At 38.9% G+C, this 27086-nt stretch overlaps 1 protein-coding gene across 4 annotated transcripts in view; it reads left to right on the top strand.

The window, feature by feature from the left end:
* Nucleotides 1–26004, top strand: part of LOC107758567 (rap guanine nucleotide exchange factor 2-like) — a 122359-nt gene extending 96355 nt beyond the window's left edge. For 2 of the 4 annotated variants that reach the window (XM_016576337.1, XM_016576336.1), the window contains 20 exons: nt 541–677; nt 1386–1544; nt 2012–2164; nt 2725–2889; nt 2971–3078; nt 3179–3382; nt 5792–5900; nt 6114–6390; nt 6470–6627; nt 7653–7893; nt 8014–8400; nt 8510–8721; nt 9187–9310; nt 9715–9738; nt 10658–10881; nt 11766–11936; nt 12027–12176; nt 18909–19107; nt 19572–20023; nt 20800–21573. In XM_016576337.1, coding sequence (XP_016431823.1) covers nt 541–677; nt 1386–1544; nt 2012–2164; nt 2725–2889; nt 2971–3078; nt 3179–3382; nt 5792–5900; nt 6114–6390; nt 6470–6627; nt 7653–7893; nt 8014–8400; nt 8510–8721; nt 9187–9310; nt 9715–9738; nt 10658–10881; nt 11766–11936; nt 12027–12176; nt 18909–19107; nt 19572–20023; nt 20800–21125 — 3980 coding nt within the window. In that variant the 3' untranslated portion in view covers nt 21126–21573. Of the gene's footprint in view, nt 1–540; nt 678–1385; nt 1545–2011; nt 2165–2724; nt 2890–2970; nt 3079–3178; nt 3383–5791; nt 5901–6113; nt 6391–6469; nt 6628–7046; nt 7062–7652; nt 7894–8013; nt 8401–8509; nt 8722–9186; nt 9311–9714; nt 9739–10657; nt 10882–11765; nt 11937–12026; nt 12177–12635; nt 12702–18908; nt 19108–19571; nt 20024–20799; nt 21574–23703 lie in introns of those variants that run through there. The other 2 variants (XM_016576335.1, XM_016576334.1) reach the window with 2 other exon arrangements.
* Nucleotides 26005–27086: the final 1082 nt, after the last annotated feature.

The following is a 27086-nucleotide window of genomic DNA, read 5'->3' as shown; positions in this document are numbered from 1 at the left end:
ATAATTTTTTTTTTTTTTTTTTTTTTACATTTCAAAGTTGAAAATAGAACATCTGGCATAGTTAAATAATAAAATGTATACATAAAACACGTAAATTTGGAAGGTAGCAAAAACGAATGATAAATGGTTCTATGACAGTTTTATTTTGACTTCCATATAACAAAAAGCATCAAAATCTGTTTGTTTTAATAAAACCCCCTGGGAAGTGTCCATAATTGAAGAAACGACATTCTGTTTAGTTCTTTGTTACTGTGGAAATGGATTTTGTCATGTATAATATGTCCTGTATATTGCATAGCAAGATTAGCCGGTTCTCAGAAATAGCTTTGTATTAATAATGCATTCGATGCTTGGTTGCTGTTATTTTTATAGCCATGGAAAGAATGTTTTTCCATTCTCCATGTGGGAAGAACAAACTGCATCTGATAGAGAGAACAAATATCAATGAAAGACTTTCAAAAGACTTTCAAAAGACTCTCATGTATCTCACTTAGTCTTGAATGTGACTTTCACTTCTTGTTTCTCACCCTGTTTCTTCAGAGCAACTGTTGGAGTTCATGCACCAGCTACCGGCCTTTGCCAACATGACCATGTCTGTCAGGAGGGAGCTTTGTGCTGTTATGGTGTTCGCTGTGGTGGAACGGGCCGGCACAGTCGTCCTTAATGATGGCGAAGAGGTCGGTTAGACTTGCCGTGACATAAACCTAAGTAGCATTAGCCTTACTTGAAGCCTCAGTTTCACCTTTAACCTATATGTGTGACCTAGTACGTATAGTACATACACTGCACTTTGTCTATATCAATAGCTATTAGCCTAGCTTTTTACACAAATCCCATTTTAGTTCTTTCTTTAACCCCAATCCTCTCTCTTTTTTGAAGTTATGTCATTCACCTTTAGCCTTTAACCAGCTTTCACTAAAGTCTCATGTTGTTCTTGATTCTGTGGCTTTGCTTACACATACTGCCATCCTTCGCCCTGCCTTTCGTCACAGCCAATCAGCCATTCAGCTTCTGCACTGTTAAACCTGAATGGATGCCAGCATTCAGCATCTTGAGATTACAAGATGCTCGCGGTACAGCGGGAATCACTTATCTCCTTATCTCAGTATTGACATGCCAAAAAGAGCCATTTTCCCTCCTAATGCATCCATATAATTGAAAGCAGGACAGGGCTTGAGGCTTGCACAGCTCAATGTGATGACATGTTCACCACTATTACCAATGCTCAAAAAAGCAGCAGCAAGTAATTAGGTCCAAGTTTTGCATTTCACCACGGAGGTTTATATAACAAACTGACAGTGATTTAAACTGTAATCTAACATTAAAAATAAACCATATGTCCTCCTTTGTCTTACTGTTAACTTGTCATTGTACCTTTGTTGTAGCTGGACTCATGGTCTGTGATTCTGAACGGCTCAGTGGAGGTGACGCACCCAGATGGCCGGACGGAAATCCTGTGCATGGGCAACAGCTTCGGTGTGTCCCCCACCATGGAGAAAGAGTACATGAAAGGGGTGATGAAGACCAAGGTGGATGACTGCCAGGTGAGTCAACAATCCATAATCTGCCAAAAAAAAGCAAATCCTATTTTCTGCCAAAATAAATAAACATTGCATTTGATTGCATAGTTTAATTGAGTAAAGAAAATGAAGCCTATTTTTGCATTGTGACATTGCATTTTTGGCTATCCAGTATGTTTTAAGGAAGAACTCTATCGATAAAAAACAACAAAGAAGAATGTTTTTTATCCTTGTCCAACCTATTTTAGCGGTTTATAATGACTCATTTACTGCAAAAGTGATATGGTCCTGCCCATTCATTAAGCATGAGAATAATAGGGGTGATTAGTTAAAATTTAGCAATAATGAAATCTTGTCTCCGTTTCAGTGCACTGGTGTAATTATCATGGGGAAATCATTTGAAAACACTGCTACATCTTAAAAGTGATTTACTTTTGCCTCTCGACTTGTGTCTGCTTGCTCACTTTTGCTCTCATTTCTCTCTCTGTCAGTTTGTTTGCATAGCACAGCAAGATTACTGCTGTATCCTTAATCAAGTGGAGAAAAACATGCAGAAGGTGGAAGAGGAGGGTGAGATTGTGATGGTGAAGGAACACCGAGAGCTTGACCGCACAGGCACCAGAAAAGGACACATTGTCATCAAGGTGAGAACCCAACTACAAACGAGTTTGTGTATGTCACACCCAGAGGTAAAGAAATGTTCAGAAATGTAGCTACAGTAAAGTGACAAGAAGGCAATTCCCAGCTAGAAAATTTTCCCAACAAAACATATTATAAGGGACATTAAATTAATTTGGCCCTTCAGCCAAAATAAATTATATTTTGTTTTTATATTTGTTATATTTGTGAGTTTGCAGTCTGAATTGAATCCTATGAGATGTGCCACGCAGCAAAAACTGTTAGGAAACATTGACTCACACTCTTGATTGACATGGCGTTGGCTCTGATTTACACAGATGCATTGAACATAGCCATTTATTGATTCCTAAACATGGAAATATGCTTAGCACAGTGGAGGCATATATGGACTGAATATCAAATACATTTTATGAGTCCAATGTCTTGACAGTTAGAGCGGAGGGAAATTTGCCTCACAACAATGAAACTGACCACCAGTTTTTCTGGCTGAACCCAAATCAGAGAGTCACAAGCCAAAGTTGGATTAAATAGGCATCCTCTAAAAGAGTACATTTGGTTTTTACAGGGCACACCGGAGCGTCTTACCATGCACCTTGTAGAAGAGCACTCGGTGGTGGACCCCACCTACATCGAGGACTTCCTGCTTACCTACCGCACCTTCCTGCCAAGCCCCATGGTGGTAGGCAAGAAACTGTTGGAGTGGTTCCATGACCCCAGCCTCAGGGACAAGGTACATAGACACTCTTATGCAAGCACTTAATTCAATCAGTGCTTGATGAGATGAATGATTATTTACGTCATATTGCATCAGGTTACACGGGTAGTCTTGCTGTGGGTAAACAATCATTTCAACGACTTTGAGGGTGACTCCGCAATGACGCATTTTCTTGAGGAGTTCGAGTACAATCTGGAGAGAGAGGTCAGTTGTGTGCAATAAAACCTTAAGATTTCTTGGTGTTCTTCAGCTTTGTGGCTGAGTCGACAGCAAAATTCTCATGTAATGCCTCTCTTTGAACCAGAAAATGTGTGGGCACCTAAGACTGTTAAACATAGCATGTGCTGCCAAAGCTAAGCTGCGGGTGGTGACCCTGACCAAACCCTCGAGGGAAGCACCCCTGTCTTTCACCCTGCTGGGGGGTTCAGAGAAGGGCTTTCGCATTTTCATTGACAGCGTGGAGCCAGGCAGCAAAGCTGCAGAGGCCGGCCTTAAACGAGGAGATCAGGTAATGTCACACCAGCAGCATGCAGGATCTGAAGTAGGCTACAGAAATAGTTGTAGTTGTTAAATTGACACCGTAATAGCAACTTGCTGTGGCATTAGCAGCAGTAATAGTAGTTATGGGACTGGAAGTGGGAAACATTGTGTGAGAGCATTTGTAATTGCTGTTGTCAAGCGGTGAAAGCGGTTAGTCACAGCACTGACAGCATACTGCCCTAAATCATAAAGAAAAAGAGCAAAAACCTCATCTTATGATTTTGTTTTCATTCCATCTATCGTTCAAACGTAAAAGCACACATATCTCAGCCTGTTAACTTGTTCTGTAGTCTAAATATGTCTGCCACACGGCTTCCCTCCTTCACACAAGCGGAAAATGTGATTTCAGATGAATAGAGTGTCACACTGTTTCCTTTTGCCCTTCACTCACTGCGGTATTTGGCTCATAAAGCTGTTTAATTAGTTGCTATCTATTTGCCCTCTGAACCACAAGAGGATTGTGATTGTTCAGAATGCTAATCAGCTGATACTTGGCCGTTTTGAGATTATTGACAATAGGGATGTAACGGTATGAAAATTTCATATCACGATCTTTCTTCTTGCAAGATCAGCAGACAGGGTGACCGTCCTCGATTAAATTGCCTTCAGGACTCTTGTAAAAGCCAAAATACGACCAGACCACCGATTTGGTTCTCTTAGATGGCTGAAAAATCTCCCGAGTGCTGTCTCTGCCTTCCGCCATTTCGTCTCGTGCAAAAAAAACAACAACATTACATGCTGCTTCTGCGTCACTGATGCTGGCTGGACAGGATTTACCGCGAGTTTTCAAAAGCGCGATAATCAAACACGGTTTTGATGATAATTAAATTTTAAACGGTAATACTAACCGTCAGGGCATTTTATCGTGATTTATCGTTAAACCGGTAATCGTTCCATCCCTAATTGACAATAACTGTGTCTGCTTAGCCAATTAACAGATGTGGTAGTTCCCCTTTGTATCAGTGAACAGCTTTGGCAATGAATAAGCAATTTGTTGTTAAGTTTAATATGAGTTAATATTGTGTAGAATAAGTTTCCATTTAATTTATTCTGTGTTATCAGTAGCAAGGGAACTCTTATATATATCAAGGGAAATCGGGCATCAGCCACCCTGCTCTCTAGATATCAGTAGATATCAGCGGTAACACTTTATAAGTATGCACTAATAAAGTACTTAAAAAATCATTAACAAACTATTAGTTTATAGTTTATTCGTAGTTTATATATTGTAATCTCTACATTGTTAATATATTAATAGGCTATATAAAAATAGTGAGTTATTCATTCATTGTCACTGTTATTAACACAGTTATTATTGTTTAATTAGGTCGTAGTAATGGAATTGTTAATTGGTAATTAGGAGTGAATAGTTCTTACTTTATATTAGGTCACAGAAAATGGGAAAATGTCATTAATTAAGTGCTATAAACCAGCCTTTATTGAACATTCATTTAATTAATATTTAGTGTTCCTTAATACAAATACATAACATATAAACACACACATTGGTTTTTATGTTTTTTGGGGACTCTCCATAGGTGTAATGGTTTTTATACTGTACAAACTGTATATTCTATCCCCTTACACCAACCCCACCCCTAAACCTACCCATCACAGAAAATCATGTAGTTTTCTGTGATGGGGATAGAATATACAGTTTGTGGAATTTTAAGGAACACTTAATACTAATGCAATTAATGTAAAGGATATAAAAATGTAAAAGTAAAGTTTGGTTTAAAGCATTTAATTAATGACATTTTCCAATTTTCTGTGAGCTAATCTAAAGTGAGAACTATTTCCGGTTAATAAGTTGTTAACAAAACATTATATTAGTCTTTGCCTATGAGCTAATTAAACAATAATAATTTGTTAATTACAGTGACAATGAATGAAGAACTCACTATTTGTATAGAGTCTATTAATGTATTAACTACAGTTTATAAACTATGAATTAACTATAAACTAATAGTTTGCAAATGATTTGTAAGTACTTTATTAGTGTATACTTATTATAAAATGATACCATATTAGCCAATAAAAAACATATTGCTTGGCCACTAACGTGATTATGGATCTGTATTTGTTTGTGTCACTGGTGTGAATTTGTGTCAATGAATGAATGAATGCCAAAGGAGTTCATGTTGCAGTAAGGGCAAAGTCCTTTTACACTGAAAATAAGCATCACACTCGCATTCACTCAGCATACCTCACCTCACTGAGAGAATTTTATGAAGTGACATGTAATACCACAAACTGCTCACTGTGTGCTGAAAGTATATATTACTGAAATAAAACTTTGTGCTTTATGTATATTTATCAACTGGCCCAGCTGCAATGTTGATTGAGATTTTGGATTTTCATCTTTTTTTCCCCCCAGATACTAGAGGTCAATGGGCAAAACTTTGAAAATGTGCCGTTATCCAAAGCTAACGAGATTCTCAAAAACAACACGCACCTGTCCATTACTGTGAAAACCAATCTTTTAGGTAAGCTACACTGGCTGAAATGACTACAGCTGCACAGACTGTCATTTAGATCCAACACAACACTTCATCTGAAAATTGCCAGTCAGCTCGCTTTCCTCTTGCAGTAGGGGTAAATGTAGCTGTAATTGATTTTGGAAAAGGCTATTTGTTCCTTGAAAATGTCAGATGGCATTGTTAAACTCATTTTCTCTGTGCTGTGTTCCCTGCTCTTAGTGTTTAAGGAGCTACTGGCCAGGCCTGAACAGAACCAGGAGCAAGAACAGGAGGAGGAGCCAGACAGGAAGAACGGGGCACCTCACATCCCCAAAATCGGGGACATTAAGAAAGCCAGCCGCTACTCCATCCCTGACCTGGCTGTGGATGTGGAGCAGGTCATGGGTCTTGAGAAAGCTAGTAAGAAAGCCAAGGCCAACACCGTGGGTGGCAGAAACAAGCTGAAGAAGATCTTCGACAAGACACTGACCAGTATTCTTCCACCCAAACCTTACAAGTAAGCTGAGCTTCATGCATGAAAGCTCTCTTGGTGATTTGGTCCACTTCAGTGTATAACTCTTCCGGTTTGTTCACAGTGATGTTGGCGTGGGACAGTCCCAGGATGACAGTATTGTTGGGCTAAAGCAGTCAAAGCAGATCCCTCCTGCTTTTCCTGTCAGTGGAAACCTTTCATCAAGCAACCCTGACCTATTGCAGTCACACCATCGCATACTTGACTTCAACAACCAGCCTGGTAAGACACTTAATGTGGTTTAGCAAAGTAATACATTTTACTGCATCTACATCCATGTTGGTTCTGGAACAACAGTCTAGTCAACCACTCTCATGTTAGGGTTAGGTTGTGGCTTGGTCTTAAGGGGTGAACAGCGTTCTTATCATCTCTCCCATTTCCATAGGGATAGGGTTTAGCCATTAATCATTAAATCCAGGAATTTGTTCTACTAGGTTAGACATTCTTCTCAAGAGAGAACAGACATTGCGTCAGTAAATAAAGATAGTAGAGATCTTTACATGGATAGTTTAAATATTGTTCTTGCAATGTCTTGCTGTGCACTTACCTTTAGGGCATCTACAGAACCTTTCACAGAAGTTTAATCTCAGTGCATGCATATTTAATAAGATGCTCATGCTGTCCTGAATGTCCTCTTTCAGAAGCAGTCCCTATAAGTAAGTATTTGATCTTGTCATCTTAGAGGTTTCTCAGCTACTTTCATTTTCTTAATCACAATCTTCTTCACTTCTCTGTTCAGTTTTGACATTGCTTTTGCTATCCAAAGCTATGTAGAACAAATTTTGGTGGTACTCAATCAGGTCTTAATCTGTAAACACTCTGCATTTGGTGGGATTCATCACAATTCTTTAGTTAATTGATTGTTGTTCACTGTCACTTTCACACTAGAGGTTTTGTTTCAGTGTGAGATTGATTGAACTTGAAGGCTGATTTGTTTGCTTGTTGTGAAGGTGTCTTCTGAGCATACATATGCACCAAGAAAATTGTACAACTTATAAAAAAAAAAAAAGCTCCTGATGATGGGTTTGTAGATTGTAGATGTGTAATCCACAAGTGGATCACTTCTTGACTGTCCAAAACTCTAGTTCAGATTCTGACTTATTCAAACATACCAAGTGTGAAAGGGACACAAGTTCAATAGTAATGTAAAATGATCATGGGTAACACATTCTAAGTGGTTTTCCACCGAGATGTTGGTTAATGAACGGGTTAAGTGTGTGGGCTTAAGCCATTCCTCTGTTCTTTAGACATGTCAGACCAGGTATTGAGAGTGTTCAAGGCAGACCAGCAAAGTCGGTACATCATGATTGGGAAGGACACCACAGCAAAAGAAGTCGTAGCTCAGGCCATCCGAGAGTTTGCCTTGACCGCTGCCCCTGAAGCATATTCGTTGTGTGAGGTGTCAGTCACTCCTGAGGGTGTCATCAAGCAGCGGCGACTCCCTGAACAACTCTCCAAACTGGCCGACAGGATCCAGCTGAGTGGAAGGTGATACCTTAGAGCCCTTGTGGCCATTTTGATCAATTTTCTGAATTATTTTGGTGTCAAACCACTTAGAACATCTGGTGACCTCTCCTCTCATTGGTCTATTCTCCGTTTAACCTGTAGGTACTACCTGAAAAGCAACATGGAGACAGAGACACTGTGCTCGGATGAAGATGCCCAGGAACTACTACGGGAGAGCCAGATCAGCCTGCTGCAGCTTAGTACAGTGGAAGTGGCGACCCAGCTGTCCATGCGTGCCTTTGAGCTGTTCTGTGCCATCGAGCCCACCGAATACATTGATGACCTCTTTAAGCTCAAAACCCGTCTTACCAGGCCCCCCAGCCTCAAGCTCTTTGAGGAGGCCATCAATCGGGAGACCTTCTGGGTGGCCACGGAGGTGGTGCGTGAGACCTACCAGCTCAAACGGATGAAGATCATCAAGCACTTCATTAAGATCGCACTGCATTGCCGCGAGTGCAAGAACTTCAACTCCATGTTTGCCATCATCAGGTAGAATTAGTCTTTATTTTAAGAGGCAGAAAAATTAAGGGTTAAACTGAAGACCTCTTATGTATGTTATATTTTTCCAAGTAACAATGACATTGTGTGTCTTTTCCAGTGGTCTGAACTTGGCACCAGTGTCCAGACTGAGAGGCACATGGGAGAAGTTGCCCAGTAAATATGAGAAGCTGTTTAGTGATCTTCAAGATCTATTTGATCCCTCCAGGAATATGGCGAAGTACCGGAATCTTCTAAACAGCCAGAACCTGCAGCCACCCATCATCCCACTTTTCCCTGTAATCAAGAAGGATCTCACCTTCCTGCATGAAGGTAAGATAGTTCTCACCGAAGTAGGTGATGACATACAGTATATAGTACCCTTGTTTATTTATTATTCAGGTACATTTTCCTTCATTTCTTTTAGATAAAATGGCTTGATACCTTTCTCAAAGCTTCATTCCCAGTCCGAAATTATTAATACATAACTGTCCATGTTTATATGTCAGTAATGCATTTTCCTGGCTTTGTGTAGCACCTACGCCTCTGCATAGGCTTCCTAAGTTTGTTTCTAACTAGCACTCTGATCATTTCTGTTTAATATTAAGAGTTTGTGCTGTGCATTTAATGCAAGGTTTGTGTCTTAAAGGCACAGTTGCAAAAACTGTCCATTTTGAGAGTCCATTTTGAAAATATGACTGCTTTGACACAAACGTCACCATTTTAATTTGACCCTGAGGGGAAAAAAATGATTATAAAAATGTATGAAATGAGCCTTTTCTTTATTGTCCACTCTAGGAAATGACTCAAAGGTAGATGGTTTGGTGAACTTTGAGAAACTGCGGATGATTGCTAAAGAGATCAGACATGTAGGCCGAATGGCAGCTGTAAACATGGACCCTGCTCTGATGTTCAGAACCAGGTGAGTGCCTTTCTGTTCTGAGTGCTACAATGACTTCTTTGTCCTTCTTTCAGGATAGACTCTTCACATCACTAAGTAGCTTTTAGTGCCCACTCACTGCGATGTGTACAGCTCTCACCTCACGCTTCCACACAGGCTTTTTCCAAAGGTTTTTTGATATGTTAAAGTGATATTTACGTACGAGTTAAGCCATTTTGTATGTTACTCTCTGTCTGCATTATTGTCAGAGAAGTTAGTGTCTCTCTTTTGGTCTCTGGTGCACCTCACCTTGGTACCCTTGGTCTGTTTCTCCTCATCTAAGTGTGTCTCCCTCTTTTTCTCTCATGGGCTTTCTCTCTCCCGCATTTCTCTCTTCATCCACCCTCTCTGCCCCACACTTCACTATTCATGGCTCTCCCTTACAGGAAGAAGAAATGGAGAAGTTTAGGGTGAGTAAGGTGAACTCTCACCTTTGGCCTCATGTGTGCCCCCTCCTTTATTTTGGGCTGGCTCCTCACCATCCATTATTTTTCTTTTTCTGGTCCATTTGAGAATGCTTTTGCTATGACGGATCCCATCCAAGCATTTGACTGCCATCACTTTTGCTACTCAGGGTCATTAAATAAACTCACCTCATTCTAAAATACATCCTAATGTTTCTGTTGTATAATTACCATAGATTTTGAATGTTTCACAAACATGACTCCACTAGTATGCATGAATTTATTTACAGTTGTTTAGTTCCTGCACATTTATTAGTTTGATATCATGATCCATTTTTAGCAAAAGTGATTTAACTTGCCCCTTCCAGCTAAACTACTTACCATAGCCGCACGCCTTCAACTAAGTTTTTGCAGTGTTGTGAGGTTTTTTTTTTTTGCCTTTTTGATTATTTTCTATAGTTTGAACTAATAATTTTATTAGTTTATAAAATGTGATTAATGATATGTGTGTGAATTCAAACACAGCCGTTTATAAGATCTTTTTTGAGTTGAAAATTGTGTTCTTCTATTCCAGCCTAACATACAAAACTGCTAATGGTGCAGAAATTACACACTTCACCTTAAAACATAAATACATAAAATAAATGGTTGACAAAAATTGTTCAAGGTTTTTGCCTATAAAAAAAATATATTATCCATTTTTTTATGATCAGTTATTTTACTCTACTTCTGTTGTTTTATTTAACATCCAGTTTTTATTTAACTGCCTGATTGGCTGAGATGTGAAATGCATGGAATGTTTGGATTGAAGCTGCAAGGAATGCAACTTATCGCATGTCAAAGAGACTGATCTGATCCTGCATCAGCATACTACCACTGTTAAAGTCAGCCTGCATCTTTAACTGTAATATGTGTGTGCATTTAGGTCACTCAGCCAGGGCAGTGCCAATGCGACCGTCCTGGATGTAACCCAGACGGGCGGGCACAAGAAGCGGGTCAGACGGAGTTCCTTCCTCAATGCCAAGAAGCTGTACGAGGACGCACAGATGGCACGCAAGGTCAAACAATACCTGTCCAACCTCACCCTGGAGACGAATGAGGAGAGCCTGCAGACACTCTCAATTCAGTGTGAGCCTTCAGTCAACACATGTGAGTAGCGTGCAAGTACACACACTATTACAAATAGGTGAATCCACAGGAAACAACAGTGGCATGTGATGAAAAACACCACAGACATTTACCTCACAATAAAAAAAACTGCATACCCCACAGAACAAAATATTCAATATCACTTATGCTTACAAAAGCTATATTTATTTGATCAAAAATACAGTAAAAACTAAATTTGTAGAATATTATTGCAATTTCAAAGAACTGTTTTGTAATTTATATTTGTGATGGCAAAGCTGACGCGTCCTTGCCAGTATTTCTATATTGCCTAAAATATCCAGGTTTTGGCTGTTAGAACTGGGAAGATCGATCGTTGTATGACATTATTTCACAAGAGCTATAGAGAGCAGAGCAGACGGCTCCTTATGCTTTCAAATCGCTCTCGCAGTACTTTGGTGTCATTCTCAATTCGGTGCACAGCTTCAAGTCGAACGAACGAACAAACACGTGCGTGTATTTGCATCGCTTTGATCGTTCTCACCTTCTCAGGCGCGACGCGCCACGATTGGTCGATTATGTACAATACCTGCATGTTATTGGTCAAACTACTTTGGATGTTTTAGGCAATATAAAAATCATGGCCAGGATGTGTCCCTTATAAATGGCACATATGTCCACCCTACACATTCATTATGTACATTCATTATGTAATAACTAGAAAGTTCAAAATAACTTTTTTTTTTTTTAACTTTTTTTAACATTAACTTTTGTAACATTATAAATGTCTTTAATTATGAATGTTACACTGTCACCTTTTATCAATTTAATGTGTTCTTGTTGAATAAAATAGTTCTTCTAAAATTCTTTTTCTCATTCTGTAAATATTTATCTAAATATTTATTATTTGTCTTATATCATCACAGTGCCGAAGAGTTCCGGGGACAGGAAGAGACCCGACACATCGCCCGTAGTTGCACGGGCCGCCATTCACCAGCGCCAACAGCTTCAGAAAGCCAACCAGGCGCTTCAAGTGCCTGCCGTAGCCCTCTACCCATCACGCAAGAAAGTGCCAGTCAAAGACTTGCCGCCATTTGGTGAGACTCCGCATTTATGTAGCTTAAACATGATCAGCTTCTACATTGTGTATTACGGGTGCTCATAATAATCTTATTGTGTTTGCACAGGCACAAGCTCACCACAGTCTCTGAAAAAGATACTGTCACTTTCAGAGGAGGCAGGAGAGAGACACAGGAAACCGACAGAGGACAGTGTGTCCAACAACTCCTCACAGCTGTCATCTCCTCCCACATCCCCTCACAGCTCACCTAAGAAAGGTAATTATACACACAGGCACACAATGGCATTTTTTTGCAAATTTAAATGTTGTTTTCTTCAACCTCTGGTATTTGCACACTTGATTTACTTTCCCCATTGACTTGTGGAACTGTGGAATCAGAGCCTTATGGTGGGCATGCAGTGAAATGTATTGCCAGACAGCATGTGCCCCACTGGCATTTCTCTGTTAGCTGGCACCCCTAGTGCCAACATGTTTTCATGGCTGATTTACAGTTATATGTTGAGACTGCCATCTAGTGGTAAAAAGATAACACATAGGATATGAAATATCCTGCCAAGGATGACACGTGTTTTTTTTTACAAAATATCTTGGAACGCTGCTTGTCTGATTTCATTACTGTTAAGTTACAAATGCACTACTTTCCATCTCTCCTTTTGAATTTGCATCACATAACATTTCTGTCTCTCATCGCTCACCTGTTTTACCCTGTATTCAGCCATTACATCTATAAGAAGCCACAGTATGAAGGGTTTTTCCTCCTTCTGTAGAAAATCACCTAAAGGTAACAGGTCCTGGATGCAGATTTAACCTGAGAGAGTTCACACAAGCATCATTATTGCTGTGTCTCGAAATGTTGTGAACTGCCTACTAAAACATCATTCATTAGAGGAACACTACCATTCAAAAGCTTGGGGTCAATAAAAAATTTTAAAATCTGTTTAAAAAGTCTCTTATGTTCACCAAGGCTGTATTTATTTGATCAAAAATACATTGAAAACATAATATTGTGAAATATTATTACATTAAAAATAACTGTTTTCTATTTGAATATATTTTAAGATTTAATACATTTTAACGTGTTACAAAAAGAAAAAAAATTACTGAACCCAAACCTTTGACCATTTGGGATGTTGGTTGCTTTCTTAGTATTGAGACACAGCCAATGAGATGTTTTGTTTTCAGTTAGATCAGGGGTGGGCAAACTTGGCCCTTCCAGACCACTTTTCTTCAGAGGTTAGCTCCAACCCTAATCAAACACACCTGAACCAGCTAATCATTGTCTTCAAGACTACTAGAAGGCTACAGGCCGGTGAGTCATATCAGGGTTGGATCAAATCTCTGCAGGAAAGTGGCCTGGAAGGTTAGATAATTAACATAATCAGTGACATTTGTGTGTAGACTTTCTTTAGTAATCAAATGTTATTGTTTGTTTATTGTGTTGTATAGTACAGTGTCAGTTAAAGGTTCCACTAATGGTTTTATACATTTAGAAATATCAGAATTGCTGGCATTTAGGTGAACTCTCTCGCCAAGTCTAGACAGTGTTTTTGCTCCTGTTGTAGCTGGCAGAGGCAGGCTACTGCTGTAGCTGTGTGTGTGTGTGTACTATAGGGCTTTGCTACTGAAGTAACTGCCTGGTTTTGATTAACTAATCTAAGAAAAGGGGTTTTGACTCTAAAGTAATGTTTTGCTCTGCCAGTAGCATAGTGTTTAGGAGTTTAACCTTCTCTGACACCCTGAATATAAACTCTTCTTTCTTACACTATCATTGTATCATCAATTTCACCATGATGTAAACAGGAAGGCTTATCTTCCATGAGTTGGTTATAGGGCTGTCGCGATAACCGCAATATCGCAATACCGCGCTATTGACGAGCAAATCGCAGAGGAATGCAAGAACCGCAGCAACCGCGATTTTTGCGCGTTTTATTTTTTCGTAAGGTTATACCCTTCTCGTTTTACACTTCATGCATGTGGACTGAATATTAAACAAGTTAGTAATGATAACATAATGTGTACCATGCTGATTTGTACAGAGGCTCCGTAGATTTGCACTTAACAAGCCTAAACAGACAGTGAATGAGAGAGAGATCGACTGAGCGCGTGCGATTACTTGAGTCTGTCCTCCAGGCCGAGTCATATATATTTGTGAAAATAGGTTGTCATGTTCAAGGAAAGCGAAATCTCTGTCTTAGCATCGACGCATAGCTGGTCAGCTGAGCCTTCTAAAGTGGCGCTCAAAGTTAAAATGATTTCAACAGCGTGTTTCATTACGTCTCTTTGAATGAATGAATCAGCGTTTTTGAACGTGTAGTTGAATGACAGTCCCTTTCCACCACCTTGTTGCGCAACACTGTAACTGCACTGACTGACAGCCCGTCTAGAACTAGTAGTGGTAGCTGCAGCTTGGAGCAATGGGCGTGCCAAAAGGTGGGGGCGTGCCGAAAGGTAGGGGGCGTTCCAAAAGGTTTTGCGAAAGCTGGCTGTTCCGCGTAAAGGCGAGCCATACTCTTAATCGATAGGCCTACAGATTAAAAGGAAGCAATAATTTCAACATAATCCTATAAAACCAAATGTAATTCTTTTCAAGGTAAAAACAGCTTTAATGATATTAAGAATATTATTTTAAATTACTTTAGAAAGTACCTTCGGAACTTCTGCATTCATCACCACCGCAATTTTAGGTCTTAGTTTATCAATAATCAAAAACAAATGACAATAATTTTTTTGAGGATACAAACGTCTCTTAACACGGTTAAGTTCACACTGCACGATTTTCAAACTTGTCGGATCGCCGTTGTTTTCACACTGCGTGACTATCTGGGGTAGCATTCAGTCGCTGCGGTGTTCACATTGCACGATGGATCGGCGATAGGAGGTTACACACTGCATGACTTTACAATAGGAAGAATCGCCGACATGCTTAACAAGCGTTTATAAAAAAAATAATTCTAGTAGTAAGAGCATTAAATACAGAACATTAGCAACTCGATTTTAACTCATATACAGGATATTCTGTATAAAACCTCAAAATGACAAATTTCAAATTGATATGTATGTGTTTCAATTCCTTCAGAATTTAAATACAAAACTGATAGCATCAGGCCCAACAAAGCTACTCATTAATCAGTTTTAAATACAAACTCTCAAGCATTTTAACACATCCTATCCTTGTGCTTCTGCAGACTTTTTTAGACCTACTAATTATCTGACTAATTATTAGTGTGTCAACTTTAAACAGTCTGTTTACCCAAAAATTTAAAATCGTCATCGTTTACTCATCCTTATGTTGTTCCAAACCTGTATGAGTTTTTCATCTGTTTAACACAAAAGATATTTTAAAGAATGTTGGTAACAAACGTTTTTTTTTTACATATTCTGAAGAAATTGTGAATGGTTCTTGTGTTAATTAACATTGCTACAGGGTTGCCAGGGTGTTCTGAGTGTTACCTCAGCCCAAATCTTTCAGTTCTGTTCAAAACCTACGAAGCTGCTTTATGCAGGCAACATTTTAAAAAAAGAGCTATTGAAATTTATAGAAAAATAAATTAAATTAAATATTTGATCCATTTTGTATGTGCTATGATTTTTTTTTACACTTAAGAGTAGGATACAATTAGGCTAAAGGGCCACGAGTAGAACAGGCACATTTGATTTAATTTTCTTTTAAACCACTAGATGTCCCAAACATTGCAGCACTTTTCTAAGCAACCACATTACATTATGCTCTTGAAACCTTGGCTGATCCTCAATGTGATCCCTGGCATTTTATTGTTATTTGTATGACAATTTTTTGTAGCAAATTAGAATAATTAAAATTACCAAATATATTTTATAGTTTTTTTTTTTTTTCTCAAAATATCTTCTGTGTTCAATTAAAGAAGGTTTGGAACACCATGAGGGTGAGTAAATGACAATTTTGGATGAACTATGACTTTAATGAAAAGTGTAAAGGGGGCAACAATTCTTTCTATTAATACTTATATATAATATTCAATTATATTATAATATAATTGTACTGTTGACTCTTCACTGAGAAAATGAAGTGCATATGCTTCCTGTAGATGTTTTCTAAAAGAATGGAATCACAAAAAAAAGTTGATTGGTACTCATCTATACCACAGGTTATACTAAAATTTGGTTCATGTGCATGTACAACTCCAACATGTTGGATTAACTTAAAAAGAGTGAATGTCCTTCTAGTGCACTTTGGGCAATGGTACAGTTGAGGCATGAGGATTTAATACAAAAGGTTAATCATCCGGAGTAAAGTTACTGGCAGCGGCTTGTCTACCTCTTCCACAATGTTGACAATGTGCCTCTGAAGGAAAGTCAGTGTCTTTTTCAGGTGTGGTGGATATGCAATGTTGAAAGCAAAATACATACAGAAGGCTGTTATGAAGGCTTCATCAAGGCTTGTGCACTGGCACATGTCTATTCCATCTACTTTCACCACACTGAGCCCTCCTCCTATGATTGCCATTTTCCAGTCAGTATTAGGGCTGTGCAATTAATCGCATGCGATTGTCATGCACATCTCGTCAGTAAAGCCGGTCCCGTGATTAATAGTAAATCTCCAGCACGTGCTTTCAGATGGAGCGGCATTCACTACACAGAGCCGTAGTTCACTGACAAGCTAAGCGATATCGCGTTCATAATTGAATGCGATTCATCTGCGATTATGAACACGATACTGCCTAATTGTCAGTGAACTACGGCTCTATGTAGTGCATGCCGCTCCATCTGAAAGCAGGCGATTTACTACTAATCACAGGACCGGCTTTACTGACGAGATGCGCATGACAATAGCATGCGATTAATTGCACAGCCCTAGTCAGTATCCATCAGTTGTATGGTTGGAAAGGGTGCAGCAGGGTCCCCCTACATTAAAAATAATAATAATAAAAATACTAAATTGAAAAAGCTTTTCAAATTCATCAACTTTTGTTACAGCTTCTTTGGCTCAGACAGTATAGCTACATACAGTGCAGAACTGCAAAAACAATTAGAAGGCTAATGTATAAGGTTCACAATATATGATGCATTTCATGTTCTTGTATACACTGATAAATCTTACATTGTTTTCTAAAACCATTGTTTTAAGATTTTAAACAGATGGGCTAAAAGGGTACAAAAGATGTTAATGATTTTTTTTTTTATTATACTCACTCCAGCAGGTGTCCTTAAGTATGGGTATTTTTTGAGTACATCCTCCACAGACATTCCTTCCATGCTTTCTCAACGTCTCCAGGAGAATGTTCATGCCATGTGGTCTTGGACAGTCGAGATGTCTGGATGTGTTTTCCAATACTCACTTTGTAGCACATTCACATGGTCCTCAGCAGACATTGAATCCTCCCCAACACAAGTTTCCTTCATCAGAACAACAGAAACAGATAATGCTTAGACCATGACAGATAATAACAGCCAAGACAGATATGTGAAATATCTAAACACTTATTGAACAATAAGGTGCTTTAGATAAAAATAAAAAAAAACACATTGAACTGCATAAACATTAAGACGATGGTCAGGCAGTGAAAAAGTGGAGTATATACAAAAAAAGATTTAAATGTCTGTGTTATCTGCCTTACATTGTCCTGCACTAAGTGAAAATGTAAAATTGATTAACAGTGCAAAAATAAATTATGCATATGGCAGTGGGCTTACATATGCTACACTAGCTGGCTTTTGACACAAACCTGCAATGGTGCACGTTCTGCTTTAAATTTCCGTTTTAGGGACATGTGTCAGGTGGGCTAAAGACACAAATTTGACTGTTTGTCATTTTCCAGCAAGTAAAGATTACAAGATATTGTTACTACAATATCTTGTGTGATTATGTTGATAGAGATAAATCAATGGATTTAAAACAATGCAACTTACATAGTCATTTCCTTCCATATCTCTCAGGAAAGGGTACTTCCCAATCAGTGTGTTGGCAACTTGATTATACTGTGCATTAGTTGGATACCTAGCAGAAAGGTAGAAACAAACTCTAAATTAGTTTTTGGATTTTGTCTAATCATCTTCATACATTGTGAATTGATCTTAGTACAGTTGTAATAGCAGAGGTGGTAATAATTATTATACTTACAGGATGTATTCTGTACTGTATTGCACAAAAAGGACACCGATACAAACTACCAACTCTGAAGGCTTCGCTTTCAATGCATATGCGGTCATCGTTTTGTCTCACTGTAACATGTATCTGTCAACAACAATAAACTAATTACTAAAGCTGCAAGATATAACGCAAGATATATACATATTTGTGGTATATAAAGCATAGATAAACGTATGATGAATTACACCACGTCTTACCGCCGCCACCTGATCTTGTCTAAAGGAAATTATGTAAATGTATGTTTACCGCTGATTGGCCAACACAGTCAAACTCCTTTCACCAATGAGAAACCTTTTGGCACGCCCCTACCTTTTGCCACGCCCATACCTTTCGGCACGCCCATTGCTCCAAGCTGCGGCTACCCCTGTCCCCACCAACAAACTCAGCCTGACTGGACAAGGCTGGCATTTTAGAGTACAAAACATGAAAATAAACTTGTTAATGCTTTTATGTTTTGTTTTGTGTATATATATATATATATATATATATGTATATGTGTATATATATATATATATATATATATATGTATATGTATGGTGATAATACCGCATACCGCGCTATTGAGCCACTCAAAATTACCGCAAGGGAAATGCCCTCACCGCGACAGCCCTAGTTGGTTAAATGAATAACTATTGTGCAATTGTTTGCATCTACAAAATGCAGCAATACAATTTGAACACTGACCCAATAAGTCACAAATATTCAATAACTCTGTTCCAAAATCTAGTATACTGCATTTTAAGACACACACTGGAACAAAACCTATTTAAGTGAAAAGAGACAGTTATAGAATGGGGTACTACAGGGCTCTGTATTAAGGATAAACAGTTTTCCGATCATGTTGTTATGTGTACTTGCCAGGGTATGGAAGAGCAGGTGACTACCTGTCAGACTCTGGCCACAGTGAGATCTCACGCTCCAGTCTGGTGAGCACCTCCTCCCTGGACATGGGGCAAGATGAACGCAGACATCGATATGGAGGAATGGCTGGGGAAAGCCAGGGCAGTGGCCACCGTCTAGAACGCAGGGCTACTGCTGATCCTGACCAGTACAGCTTGGGGTAAGCATTACTCTTTTAACTAGTTGGAATGTTGCCTGAATAACTAGTCAATTAATCAGTCTAAAGGAACCCTGGGGTAATTAGGCTGATTTTGCACTAATCTGACCCTATTCAGACGTTTCTCAGGCAGTATTTACATAAGACATGTTCTTGTGTTTAAAAGCAGATAGTCGGAGCACATTAGAATGAATTCAGGGTTCTTGAGAAGTATGAAACGTATTTATTTTGAATGATGGCATAGTGTTAAAAGTACACCACTTGTAGTGGGGTAGTCAAAAATAAAGCGTGTTTTATTATGCAAACTGGAGATACCAGAACAATTCAGAGCAATTCTATATTAAGTTGTCAAACTCACTAATGGACAAGTCTTTTATTGGACAATTGGTTGACCACCATGGCCTAGTCCTGGCAATGTAGGGTTATAATTAAATCCTTCTGGATCCTTCTACCCTTTCTTTGTTCAGGTCTTACTCATCAATGCAGGACTGCCGGGGTCTGTATGCGGGTGCCACTGTGCTGTCTTCCCCCAGCTCAGAGGAGCTCACCCAGGACCAGGGCGACCGGGTGTCTCTCGATGCTGCTGATTCTGGTCGTGGCAGCTGGACTTCATGTTCCAGCGGCTCCCATGACAACATTCAGACAATGCAGCAGGGGCGTAGCTGGGAAGCACTTGCAGAGGGTGCGGGGCTTTGGGGAAGCAGAGGAAGCTGGGCATCTGCCTGCTCCTCTTCATCCTCTGCAGCATGTTGGGGCGAGGACTCTGAGGGTGACACGGGGACCATCAAGCGAAGAGGAGGGAGGGATGTGACCACAGACCCAGAGACCAGCAGCATCACCTCCACTGGTTCAGAAGAGTCCAGACAGCACAGTCGACGCCCCTCACCCATCACTGCAGGCAACACCAAAGCTGTGATCAGTAAGAGTCGCCACATTAACCAGGTTTAAAGGGATAGTTCACCCAAAAATGACAATTCTGTTGATATTTACTATTTACCTTCATGTTGATCCAAAGCCTTATGCTCTTATTTTAATATAACACAAAAATGAGAAGCATCACACAGCTTTTTTTCCAGTTACATTTAATAGTAACCATAGTTACTTATCATAAAATTAGTCCAAATAGCCTGTGGGCTAAGCTTTATGAAGCCATAAAATAACTTTCTTTGAGGAACATTTCAAAAAGCTGTTATTCACAGAAAATGTTGCCCAACTTACGTATATGATGCCTTTGGCTATTCATGCAAGTTTGTACATCACACTTTGATGTCAAACTTGATGCCTGGTGTTTTATTTTACTTGAAAGATGTGGTGGGAGAAAGATTTTCATTCTTGGGTAACTATTTTAAGAGTAACTACAGCAAGTTATGTGTCCTAACCTATTTGTTGAGTGTTTCAATTTTTCAAGTGCTGAAGTCATGATTTTTGCATGGAAAAACACATTCCCAATGATTAAACTAACATCTGAAAATGAAACCCTGCTCCAGGTTGAGAAATACATGAACCTTAAGGATATAGACAACCTCACTTAAATTACTTAATTGTCATGTTGAACACTACAAGGTGGAACAGGACAACAAACTACCTACAAAAGTGGTCCTTCCTGATCTAGTGCATGTCTGCATGTGTCCGTCCACGTGTGTGAGAAGCATTACGGATATTAAACGGAACTGTGGTGTCCGTCTCCTCCCTCAGCACGGAAGGACGGCCGTTACCGGGACCCTCCGCCAACTCCGCCGGGCTACACCGCACTGACCATCATCGACGTAACCGAGGGCACAGCTCACTCAGGCAGGAGACCCCCGGACTACACCACCGCCTTGCAGCGCTCCCGTCTTGTCACACATTCCCCTGACTCCCAGCAGCCCCCAGCTGCAGGAAAACCCACCCAATCGCTGGACCCCTGGGGTCGAGAAGAGGAGGAGGCAGAGGAGGTGGAAGAGGAGGGTGAGTGCTTGTCTCCCAAACTCAGAGATCAAAGGAGGAGAGGTCCACACACAGCAGTTCCCCCCAGGCCATGAGTTACATACACCACCCCAACAGGAAGGTAAAACATCCCAAACTCCAGTTACTTCCACACTCACGCACTCACGCACTTCACTCACACTCACATACACCAGTCACGGTCTCTGCATGCCAGGAGGACAGCTCCTTCACCTGTCCACCATCACCAACCACCAACACATCTCACACAGTGCATGTGTCACCACGGAGACAGCCTACCCTCCGTCGCCGTGGCAACATCCCAGTCATTGCTCCCTGCTCTGCCGTGTGTATTGGCTCTCACCCATCAGTGCTCACAGGAAAATCACTAGATCTGCCATAATAAATGCTTGAACACATGATAGAGCCTGAAGTCATGTTTGTGTTGTCAGGCAGCACATGAAATAGCATTAGTACTTATCAGCACAAAGATCCTGAATTGGGGAATTGTCATTTTATTAATTTTCACAGTAGTAGTCTTTCCTGTCTTGTTTGTCTTTGGTACGGTAAGGCCAGAGCATATTTTATTTCCTTATTATTTTTAGTGGTATGTCTATGACTTTGTTCCAACTCCCAGTGCATTTTCTACCCTAGACAGCATTTTTAGGCATCCAAAAATATATAATATAAAATATACCCATAAAATAATATATATATATGATATATATACACATCTCTAAAAACGTTGAAGCAAATTTTCAAATAGACGTTATCTTTATCAAACCGCATTTTTGAAGTATAAACAACTACATTCTCACCTGAAAAACTCTTAAAACTCTTTATTATTTATAAAATTGTAGTGGATTTGGGTGTTCGCCATGACACTCGATGTGAGAAATACTGCAAGCGGAGTGAAACAAACGGTGAAAAAGTTGGAGTTCTGTTATCACTAGAATATCGCACCTCTGGAAAAGGCTCTCAGCCAATCAGATTCGAGAACCAGAAAGAACTGTTGTATGTATGTATAAATCTCTCTCTCTCTCTCTCTCTCTCTCTCTATATATATATATATATAGTTTCGCTAAACTACGCCATATAAAATAACATTTTATATAGTTATGTTATTTATTTTATTCACTACTGAAAACTATTTCCATCTTATTAAAAATTTACTTTTTAACAGTTATGGTTAGTGGAGTCACTTGTGAATGACGTAAACATTGCTGCCTGTGAAGCATTTCAGATCAGCCACTATTTCAGTTAGGATGCCGTTTTCACACTATGTTTGTTAGCGTAATTTGAGCTCCATTTCCAGTCTACCTGCCATGTTGGTAATAAATTTTTTTAGCATTGCATTATTTGGTTCCAATCAGTGGTGTGCTTGCACCATCAATATGAGTATTCCTGTAGTTACAATACTAGTGGCAACTGTTTGCTAGGTAGCAGTTCAGTAGAAGATAATACACGTTTTATTCCAGTTTTGGTCCTTTTGCTATTACTACCAAAATTTAATATGCACAGAACTGCACTTGCATCTGTTTACTAGGGATGTAACGATTAACGTTAACCGCGAGCCGGTTGAAAATCGATTCAAATATGTTACGATTCAAATCGGTTGAGATGCTAAACAAATCGCGATTCAATTAGTGGCAGGAGTTTATATGAATGTATGTCTGAGGGGAACTTTGTCTTTAGAAATGTTTAGATGGTATTTTTTTCTTTTCATCTTGCCTCTGTATAATGCATATTAAAGTTCATAAGCGCAGCACTGCTTTGTTTACAGCGGAAACCAAGGAAACGCTTGAAGCTCCACCTGCTGGCAGAGAGTGAATCTGCGTCTCATTCAGTTCGTCTTCTGTTTCTGTTTCATGCAGATATTTTTTATGTATAGTTTCACAAAACTGAAGTCAGACCATTCTGTTTTTGCTTCAAATTTCGAAATTATACAATCTAATTTAGATTAAAAACTGCTCATGTTGAATGTATGCAGCATCTTTGTTTGGATCATGATTAAAATGCAGTGGTTGCCTCTAATTTTAAAAGGAAAGAGCACAGACAAAGCCTTAGTTTGTTTATATGAAGAGATTTATTTTATTTGTGTTACTTATTTATTTGATTTGGGGTTTGTTTTAAAATTTCAATTTAGTTTTGTTATTTACATTTACATTATATTTACATTTTATTTAGCAGATGCTTTTATCCAAAGCAACTTACAAATGAGGACAATAGAAGCAATCAAAACCAACAAAAGAGCAATAATATGCAAGTGCTATATTAGTATATTATTATAGTGTTATATTTCAATTTCACAAAGAAACGTGCAGCATTTTTTTTCAAGCAATAATAAAAGGACACATTTTGTTTATAATTTGTCTTAAATCTCATAAAAACAAAAAAAGTGAACTGAATCGAATCGTGAAATCAAAATCGTGAATCGAAATGAATCGTGAGTTGAGTGAATCGTTACATCCCTACTGTTTACTGCAAATGCAGTGTAAGAGATGTGGAGTTTGTGACGCCAAAGGCAGTTTCTGCTGAGACAATCAATAATTAGAAATGCACATTATATGTCATCAATAACAGTTCACTTTCACATGTCACTCGGGTTTGGAACAGAGCCTGTGTTTAGGTGATTGTGTCCATGATGTTCACAGTGATTCTCTCTTCTTCCTCCAGAGGATGAACAGGTGTCCGCTGTTTGAAAGGGGGCGACACTGGCTGCACTGCTGCATTGACTGATGGCCCATATCGGGCATTCACAGGTCAGACAGACAGACCACCCAGTCTACATCTTGCCGGCACTGCCTCTCTCCCTCCTCGATGGATTCATCTCCCTGCCCTGCCTTAATGCATCATGGGGGGTTTAATGCCCTGCATGCTAAAAAATACTGTGAAGAAAGGAGGCGAGCAAAAAAATCATTTATTTGGCACTTTGGAGAATGGAAAAATAAACTGAACTGAAACTCAAACATGGCGCTTTGACATTCACACACAAAAAACAAACTACTGTTAACGGTTATCTTCAGACAATTCCCTCTTTCCTTCTGCTTAAAGGTCACATGAACGTGTTTAGTAGTTCCCAACAGCACTTTTTTAACTGTTTTTAAGGTGTAAACTGATGCACACAATCAACATTTCAGTCACTCGATTCTGGACATGCAGTTTGGATGGCGAAGAAGGCTTGAGTACAATTAACCACCCTTCTTTTTCACATCATTCCTGACGACAACACTCATATCTGCGTGGTTCAATATAACAGTATTATATTTGCAGAAGCACGACCTGAAGGACATCTCTTCTACTGGATGACTATGAATGGAGTTCACTTTGATACCTGACTTACGTAGCACACCAATTTAATATGGAAGGTGTTTTGTGAGAGGAAACAATGCTAAGTGAAGCCTTAGTGAGTGATTTTATTGGTTTTTGGCTTTTTAGTGGGTTTGAGAGCTATAAGAAAGTATGACTGAAACATCAGGTTTGGTCAAAGGCCTATAACAAACATAATTTAAAAACAAAAGCCTGAATAAATATGCATCTGTTGGTAATCGAGGAGCCACAGTCCATTAAAAGTGAATCAGTTCAGCTACAAGAAGCTGAACTCACTCAACTTATATGTGAGCAGGCGGGTTTTATCAGTTCAGCGCCGCTCCAGCTTCAAAAGCTAATTGAAGCGGTTGCTAATCGCTGTGGTACAGCATCAATCGCCCCTGTTGGTTAAAGTGAGGACTGCAGGCTACTCAGGCAAATGAGGCCGTCTTATTCGGGTGCTACTTCCTTCCTCTCATTAAGTGAAATCATTAAGAAGGTGTGTGAAAAATGGTGGCTTTTGTGTTAAGTTTTTCTTTAGAGGGCTCAAGTCATACATGTTTCTCCTGGAGTGGGCCTTGATCTAACTACCACTGCTGCACAACAGCTTCCACGATCACTCACAGGAACTCAACTGAAACGTGCTTTTGAGACTCCGGTGGGCCGGGAACACGCAAACCCACCCGAAGTCCGGCAGTCAGAGCAGACCTGAACCGGTGGGAGCACGTCACTTTTATTCTTTCATTTTAATCACTGAGTTAAGCTGATCACATTGATCAGTAGTTAGAAACAATAGACTAAAGAAGAAAAAAATAAGTTTGCAGTGTTTTCCACTGTACTCCGTAACATCACTACTTCAAGGTTGTTTTTTTTCTCTAGTTGCTTGTATGTTTGTTTGTTTGTAGGTTTTTGTTTGTTTTTGGCTCCCACACATTTTTTTGTAATGGTTGCGGATACAGTTGTTAATAACACATTTGTAACAGTAACTATATCGACCATTTGCTTCCAACCATTTCCTTTTTTTTTTCTTCTTTTTTTTAGTAAATATTCACGTTTTGGCAAGCCAAGATGAGTCGCTTGTTTTGCAAAATAAGTTGCACAAATTGTACAAGCATAAATACAACAAGGTAAATAGTAGTAGGTAGCTGTTCTGCTACTCTGTTCGATATGTGATGTCAAGTGAGACGTGTACATTTAGCTGGTGAAAATTCTCTTTTTTTGACTACTTTTACCTGTACGTCTTTTACAAAGACAATTGGTGGAGTATGTATTTGTTCTTATTTTTTGTCTTTTTTGTTTTGTATTTTTAATACAATAATTGTAAATATTGGTTATATTTTTGTTGAATTGTAGAAATGTATGATGTTTATGCCTCAACATCCAGTTTATGTGAAGCTGGGAATCAATAAATTCGACAAAAATGAATCCACTTATAGTTTTTAAATGCAGTTGTTATTATTATTATTATTATTATTATTGCTCTTCTTTTGTTTTGTTGATTCTGCATTAAGGTTTTTGTTTTCAAACATTGTTTTAAATGACCTCTGGCACCATCTAGTGTTTGCACAAGATAAGACATGGAAGTAACTTGAAATGTGTATCTCATACTTTTCTAACTGACAAATGTATGTTGGGGTTAATAAAAGACATCCGTATCTATGTACTGTTCAACACTGTTTGCTTTTTCAGTGTTTCTTCAAAGGCTTTGATGAGCCAAAGAGGATAAACTGGGTCATGTACACAGTGATTCCACATTTCACATTACTGAGCATGATGCACTGCGAAACCTAATCACAGTATCACATTTTAGATACTAAGGCGAAAATCAGACCTTCCTCCCAAGATGACCAACCCATTCTTTGGTTAGTCCAGGTAAGGTCAGATTTTCACAGCTGGTGTGGGGTGAGTTATGGGGAAAGAGCAAGCAATAATGCTTAGTAAGCATACGCAAGCAAATATGCAGTTATAAATCTTGAAATGTATAAGTACATTTTATTGTATAGTTAAGATTTAAGTTTTTCTCAATCACTATTTTGTATCAGTATGCATGTTGTCCAGTTATTCTGCCATGGAATAAAAAAAAATGTATTTCACAATTCTGACTTTTGTTCTTACAGTTGGAAGTTTATGTCTCGCAATTCTGACGTAGTCTGTCAGTCTCACAATTCTGAAGAAAAAAAATGTCTCAATTGTGAGAAAAAAGCTCAGAATTGCAAGACAGAAAGTCGCAATTACCTTTTAATTTTTTTATCCCATGGTGGAAACAAGCTTCCATGTGTTTCAGAGTTTTTAATTTTACTGGTATATAACATTTATGGTAGTTTCTGTCTTCTGTTGAACATAGAAGATATTTTGAAAAATATGGGCAACCAAACAGTTGATGGACCCCAATAACTTCCATATGGAAAAAATACTATGGAAGTGAATGGGGACCATCAGTTTGGTTACACACTTTCTTTAAAATATCTGTTCATCAGAACAAAGAAATCCATACACTGTTTGGAACAACTTGAGTAAACGATGACAGAATTTTTATTTTAGGTGAACTATCCCTCTTAACTTCGAAATAACTGCATTTGTTTCCAAAATATTTTAGTCAGAGTGAATATTCAATGTGTATGTTTTGAGGAAACTAGTTATTTAGATAAAACTATATGTCTCACATTAAATACTGGATCTCTTCCATCTTTCCATTACTTTCTTTTCATCTCCGATTTGCTATTGCATGTACAAATTGCACCTTAATGGAT

Source organism: Sinocyclocheilus rhinocerous, unplaced genomic scaffold, assembly GCF_001515625.1.
Source record: "Sinocyclocheilus rhinocerous isolate Xijiao unplaced genomic scaffold, SAMN03320098_v1.1 scaffold354, whole genome shotgun sequence".
Taxonomy (NCBI): Eukaryota; Metazoa; Chordata; class Actinopteri; order Cypriniformes; family Cyprinidae; genus Sinocyclocheilus; species Sinocyclocheilus rhinocerous.
The sequence above is the reverse complement of the archived record's forward strand: the minus strand, read 5'-3'. Positions and strand labels throughout refer to the sequence as shown.